The 6,000-nt window shown below is 35.8% G+C and overlaps 1 protein-coding gene across 1 annotated transcript; it reads left to right on the top strand.

Annotated features, from left to right (window-relative positions):
- The first annotated feature begins 2,316 nt into the window (after nt 1–2,316).
- Nucleotides 2,317–3,208, top strand: LOC142176306 (uncharacterized). Its single transcript, XM_075243435.1, has 2 exons — nt 2,317–2,506; nt 2,760–3,208. Exons 1-2 carry the CDS (start codon nt 2,317–2,319, stop codon nt 3,206–3,208), a joined length of 639 nt encoding a protein of 212 aa, XP_075099536.1.
- Nucleotides 3,209–6,000: the final 2,792 nt, after the last annotated feature.

Here is a 6,000-nt window from a genome sequence, read left to right as displayed (position 1 = left end):
CAGTCATAGTTAGCTGTTAGTTTACTTAACTTTATTCAGTTATAGCTAGTAAAAATATCACCAATTGTTATTCAAAATATCTGGGAAGTTGATTACGAAGAATTTAGTGGGTCTAACAAAACTAATTGGTAGGTTAATTCCCCGTGGATTCGACTCTGGGCTAAATACCCTGATTATATTTGCAACGACCGCTTGTCTTTTTTATAAGGCATAGTTGGGCATGATCAGCACCCAAATCCCTGTTGCACACATGTTGACCACGAGTTTAACTTTACACATTAAACCTTTCAAATGTGTGCCAATTACATACAATTTTTGACCAGCCTAGTTAATATTCAATATTGTACATACACACACTTATTTAAATTAAAAGAACAAACGATACTTCAATTAAAAATGGATAACCCAACCTTTTTTTAATCCCGACCCAAAAAAGATCCGACCCGGTAGATTAAAAACCACCCCTCGACCAGATTAACAAACATATTTCTATTTTTACCAAAATGTTCTTCAGCCCTAACCTTTGAAGGCGACTCCGACGAGAACACATCTGCTGGTTGTTGTTGTTACTTTCGTCATTTTTAGGTAAGTATTCTCATTTTATGTTGTTCAATCATTTTGATTTAGATGGGTGGGTCGAAATAGTTAGGGTTTATTTGAGTATTTCGTCGGGAGTATTTTTAGGGCTTTAAGACATCTTTATGAGGAATGTCTTGTCATTGTCTACTGAAACCTGGTGCTTTTGAGCTTGTGTTGTCTTTTTCTTTCTTTATTGTGTTATATCTTTCTTTTTTGTCCATTTTGATTTCTTTATTCTTTGTTTGCATGTGAAATTGAAACATGTTCTTTGCTTGTTTCGGGGGGCAATGTCTTTTTAAATTGTTACTTTAAAGTGGTATCACAGGGGGTGAGTTAATTATTGGTCCTTTTAGTAGATATATGGGTGCAGCCAATCCTTGACTTTAGACGTGGATGTAGATAGTATTTCGTTCTTTGAGTTTATGGATTACACTAAGGAGATGGGACTAACTAACGTGGATGAGTTGTATATATGCCTGATAGATAGGATTGACAAACTGGTAAATGTATGGACTGATAAGGACATTTTAGACAATTGCAATCAGTTAGAGGATGGAAATACACTAGAAATATATGTGACTCATGGTACCCCTTTATTAGTACACGACTCTATTGAAAAAGGGGAAGGTGTGAGTAGTAGTAAGGCTTTTGGAAAAAGGGACTATAGAGGTTGAAAAGGTAGATAATGAAGATTCTGATGACATACACTGGACTTCAAATAGTTCTGTTGCTTCTAATAGAAATGCTTCTGATGTTGTTGCTTCTGATGCTACTACTTCTGATGTTGCTGGGAATGAAAGAGAAGTAGACATAGACTGGAATTTTGATAGTTCTGATGAAGTCGACTTGAATGTTCCTGATGACAATGATCTCTAATCTGATATCCATGGGGAGTTTGGTGAACGTATAGAGCATGTGAAGAGAAGCAGGAGAAAAAGAAGTTAAAAGCCTAAAGGGATGGGTGATATAAACATAGATAAAACAGGTGTAGACATTAGGTTTGATGAGCTGCATACAGGTAGTAAGCAAAATATGTATAAAGGTCTAATTGAGACTAATGAGCCATACTTTGGTTCTTTAGATGCTGAAAGCTTTACTTCAGATGTGGAAGGTAAAGAACATAATAGGAAAATAGAAAGGAAAAAAAAGAGATTGATCTTTAATACTACTGCCAAGAAAATAACTTGGGAGTTAGGATTGATATTTGCAAATGTTGATGAGTTTAGAGAAGCAGTCACCAAATATGCAATTCAAAAAAGGGTGCAGATTGAGAAGTACATAAATGAGCCACGTAGGATAAAGGTAAAATGCATGGTACCTAAATGTGGATGGCTTCTAGCAGCTAGTAAAGATGGCATATCCAATAATTTTAAGGTAAAAAAATATAATCCAGTGCACAAGTATTATACAACCAACAAGAACAAGTTGTGTAATTCAAGATATCTTGCAAAAATATACAAGAGCAGAATTATATCACAACCAGGTATGAAAGTTTGGGAGTTTAGAAAATTGATAAAGCAAGAACTGGAACTCTATGTAGGGAGATCAACTGCCCACAGGGCTAGAGATAAGATACTTAAAGAAATCATTGGTGATGTGCGCCAAGAGTTCAAAAACCTCTATGACTATAGTGATATAATTTTACAGACCAATCATGGAAGTACATATGTGGTGAAAGCATAAGATCAAGGTGATGGAAAACTAGTATTTTCTAAAATCTATATTTGTTTACATGCCATGAAAAGGGGCTGGCTTGAAGGATGCAGAAGAATTATTGGTCTTGATCGATGTTTATTGAAAGGAGTTTGCAAGGGACAACTTCTTGTAGTTGTCTCCAAAGAAGGAAACAATCAGATGTTTCCAATTGCATGGGCAGTTGTAGAGGTGGAGAACACCTTCATTTGGACATGGTTTTTGAAGTGTGTGAGTGAAAATTGGGCTTAGAAGATGGTAAAGACCTTACAATTAAGCCTGATATGTAGAAGGTAATATTTTCCTTCACTGTTCTGCTTCAGTAACTATTTTCCTTCATTATTTTGTAGTAATTGTTCTGCTTCAGTAATTATTTTCCTTCAATGCTTTGCAGTAATTGTTCTGCTTCAGTAACTATTATTTTTTTTTTGAATGTTTCAGGGTTTAATTAATGTTGTAAGGAATTTGTTTCTTGAGTGTGAACACAGGATATGTGCCAGGCACATTCTTGCAAACTGGTCAAAAGAGTGGAGATGATTGGAGAGGAGAAATACTTTCTGGAGATGTGCAAGAGCTTCTAGTGTTGCAAGAATTAAATTACCAACTTGATATGCTAGACAAGCTTGGGGATGGCATATGTGAAAGATTACTCCACTACAGAAAAGAAACCTGGTGCAGAGCTTATTTTAATTGTGATAAGAAGTGTGATATTATTGACAACAATATGTGTGAGACTTTCAATTCCTGTATTATGGGTAAGAGACACAAGACAATCATCACAATGTTAGAGGAAATCAAAATTAAGCTGATGAATAGTATAGGTAAGACAAGGGAGTTCTATGAGACATGGATATGTGATATCACTCCAATTGCAATGAAGGTTTACCAGGATAATTTAGCAAAGTCTATGAAGTGTACTCCAAGATGGAATGGTTAACCATGCTATGAGATTGAAGATCCTAAGTACAAACATGTGGTATCCTTAGTAAATATGACCTGTAGTTGCAGAGCTTGGTAGTTAAAAGGTATCCCATGTTGTTATACAATTGCTAACATGCATTTCAAGGACATGGAACATATTCACCACATCGCGCATTGGTATCGTAAGTCCACTTACTTGAAGGTTTATTCAATATTTATCCAGCTTGTGCCTTATATGAAACAGTGGTCATCTTCAGGCCACCCTTATTGAACCTCCCCCTATTAGAAGGATGCCTGGCAGACAAAAAAAATAGAAAAAGAGAAGAAACTGGACATCCAAAATATGGGAAGCTTTCAAGGAGAAATATGGAGATGACTTGTTCCCTTTGTGGTGTGTGTGAACATAACAAGAGGGGATGCCCCAGTAAAAAAGCTCTGCTGCTGGACATGATGTTGCTGGAAATACTGTACCAATTGCTACACCTTCATCTGCTGCTGGAAGGGGTAGAGGAAGAGGAAGTGGAAGAGGAACTAATACTACTAGAACATTTAGTTCACAATCAGCAAGAGGCATAGGAGTTTCTGCAACAGGTAGAGGGGTTGGATGAGTTAGAGGCAGTGGACTTGGGTTGTTTCAAGCAAGCAATGGGTTCACTTTTTTTTAGTGTAAGTGAACTAACTAAAGCTATAATTAGTATATCTTCCTTCTATTGAATGTAATATTATAACTAAATATACTGTACTTTGGCATAATGGAGTACAAAATTCAAGAGTCATTAGCACCGGAACTAAGACTAAGAGGTCTACAACTTCAGGGGAGGAATGTGCTTACCAACCAAGAAGTGCCGGCTTGAGGTGGATGGGCAAAAAAGTCATAAGCACAAGACAACTTCAAAGAGCTACAACATCACAACATAATCTTAGTCAAGCTAGTTCATCATCTCAACCAACAAAGAAGCAGAAAAAAAAATGAAGACTTTGGTTTTAGTTTAAGGTTTATGTTTTGTTAAGTGTTGCTATGGACAACAAAGTATTATATTTTGTAAAGTATTGCTATGAACAACCAAGTGCTATATTTTGTAAAGTATTGCTATGGACAACCAAGTACTATATTTTGTAAAGTGTTGCTAATTCATTTTGGTGCCTACTAATAAACACCTATTTTATGGAATGAAGTATATTTAGGCCTTCTTTTTTATACAGGTATACTTTGGTTATAAAAAAGTTGCAGTACCCATATTTGGTTACCAAAGATAAATAGGAACATAAAACAAAATAAGACCAACAAGTTCAACGAGCTAAATAGGAACATAACACAAGAGTTTGAATACTTCTCTAATAAAATATGGGATAACCTTCATATACAACAACAACTTCAATAAGCCAAATACATAAACACCCAATACAGTGAAATATCACTACACTATATAGCAGTGCTCAGAACTACCAAATACAATGGCCTTAAGGATGATTAATCCTAAAATCAGGAAAAAAAAAATCTCCCCCAATTCCTCCGTTTTCTGGATTGTTGCAGATGCCCTTCAAGCTGCTTCTTCTTCTTAAGCAGACCCAAAATCACTAGCTTCAAGTGTTCATGAGTCAGGGGATCAAACCGTGTGAAATACTTACACCAGTTTTCTTATCTTTCTGCAAATCCAAAAATAAATTGAAATAAAGCTTATAAAATCTTGAAATAGCGATTATAATAATCTAAGCTGACCACATAATTTTTATAGCCGTAGAATCGACGATCAGGGTTGTTTGTGCTCCATGAAATTACTAGTTTAGCTGTATCTACACATCGACAAAATGGACCCAAATTCTCCATTCGATATGAACCTTAATACGGGAATTGATAGAAGAATAATTATCTTACCTTATGAATTGCACTTTAATTTAACAAATATAATTAGCTTGAAAATATTAGACGTGGAAGGTGAAGATGGGGTTGGATATTTCTCAAAATGGTTGCTTTTAATATTAAGAAGATGAAAATGGTTGCTTTTATAAGAAGAAGATGAAGACGTAGGTGTTAGGGTTAAGAAAATGGCCCCAATTCCAGTAATTAGCCATTGTAATTTGTCAGGTGAGGCAAAAAATAACTTTTCACGTGTTGCATTGTTCGTGTTTCACACGTCCGAGAGGCTGGTTAAAAGTAGTATGTAATTGACACATATTTGAAAGGTTTGGTGTGTAAAGTTAAACCCGTGGTCAACAAGTGTGAAACAGGGATTTGCGTGCAAGGTGGATGGGTAAACTATGTATTTTGCCTAGAATATTTACCAAAGACTACTAAGTGTCATTATATAGAGGGACTAGTATTGGGCATCATTGTACCCATTATATCCCTTTCAAAAGCATAAATTGTAAAATTAAGGAGTAGTTGATAAACGATGAAAAGTGCATGTTTAGAGTGTGTTAATGTATTATTTATTGTGTGAGTGGCGGTAGTTCACACCCCTTTTGAAGTGAAAATATGCCCATTACATGTTTTTTATGTGTTGGAACAAACTTATGTGGAAAAGGATCAAATAGAAAAAAAATTGGTGAAAAAATAGCTAAAGAGAAAAGTCGCGGACAGCGAAACGAGATTCACTTTGCCAAACCGGGGACCGAGTAGAAAAAACCACAATATTCCCAGATAGCGAAGCAAGGTTCACTTTGCCAGACTAGGACCGGAGCAGAAAAAATCATCTTTCCCAGTCCGAAATAGGAAAAGGAAAATCCACCCCATACAAACCCTAGTCGATATAAATACATATTAAAACGTGATTTTGGGGAGAGACAATGCTCTGGAAGGAGAGAAGA

The sequence above is a fragment of the Nicotiana tabacum genome, chromosome 22 (assembly GCF_000715075.1).
Source record: "Nicotiana tabacum cultivar K326 chromosome 22, ASM71507v2, whole genome shotgun sequence".
Classification (NCBI taxonomy): Eukaryota; Viridiplantae; Streptophyta; class Magnoliopsida; order Solanales; family Solanaceae; genus Nicotiana; species Nicotiana tabacum.
This window is presented reverse-complemented; position numbering and strand designations above follow the sequence as displayed.

Coding starts and splice junctions, on each gene's coding strand:
- LOC142176306 (XM_075243435.1), top strand. CDS start 2,317: ATGAAAAGGGGCTGGCTTGAAGGATGCAGAAGAATTATTGGTCTTGAT. Junction 2,507..2,759: donor ATGGTTTTTGAAGTGTGTGA/GTGAAAATTGGG, acceptor GTGTGAACACAG/GATATGTGCCAGGCACATTC.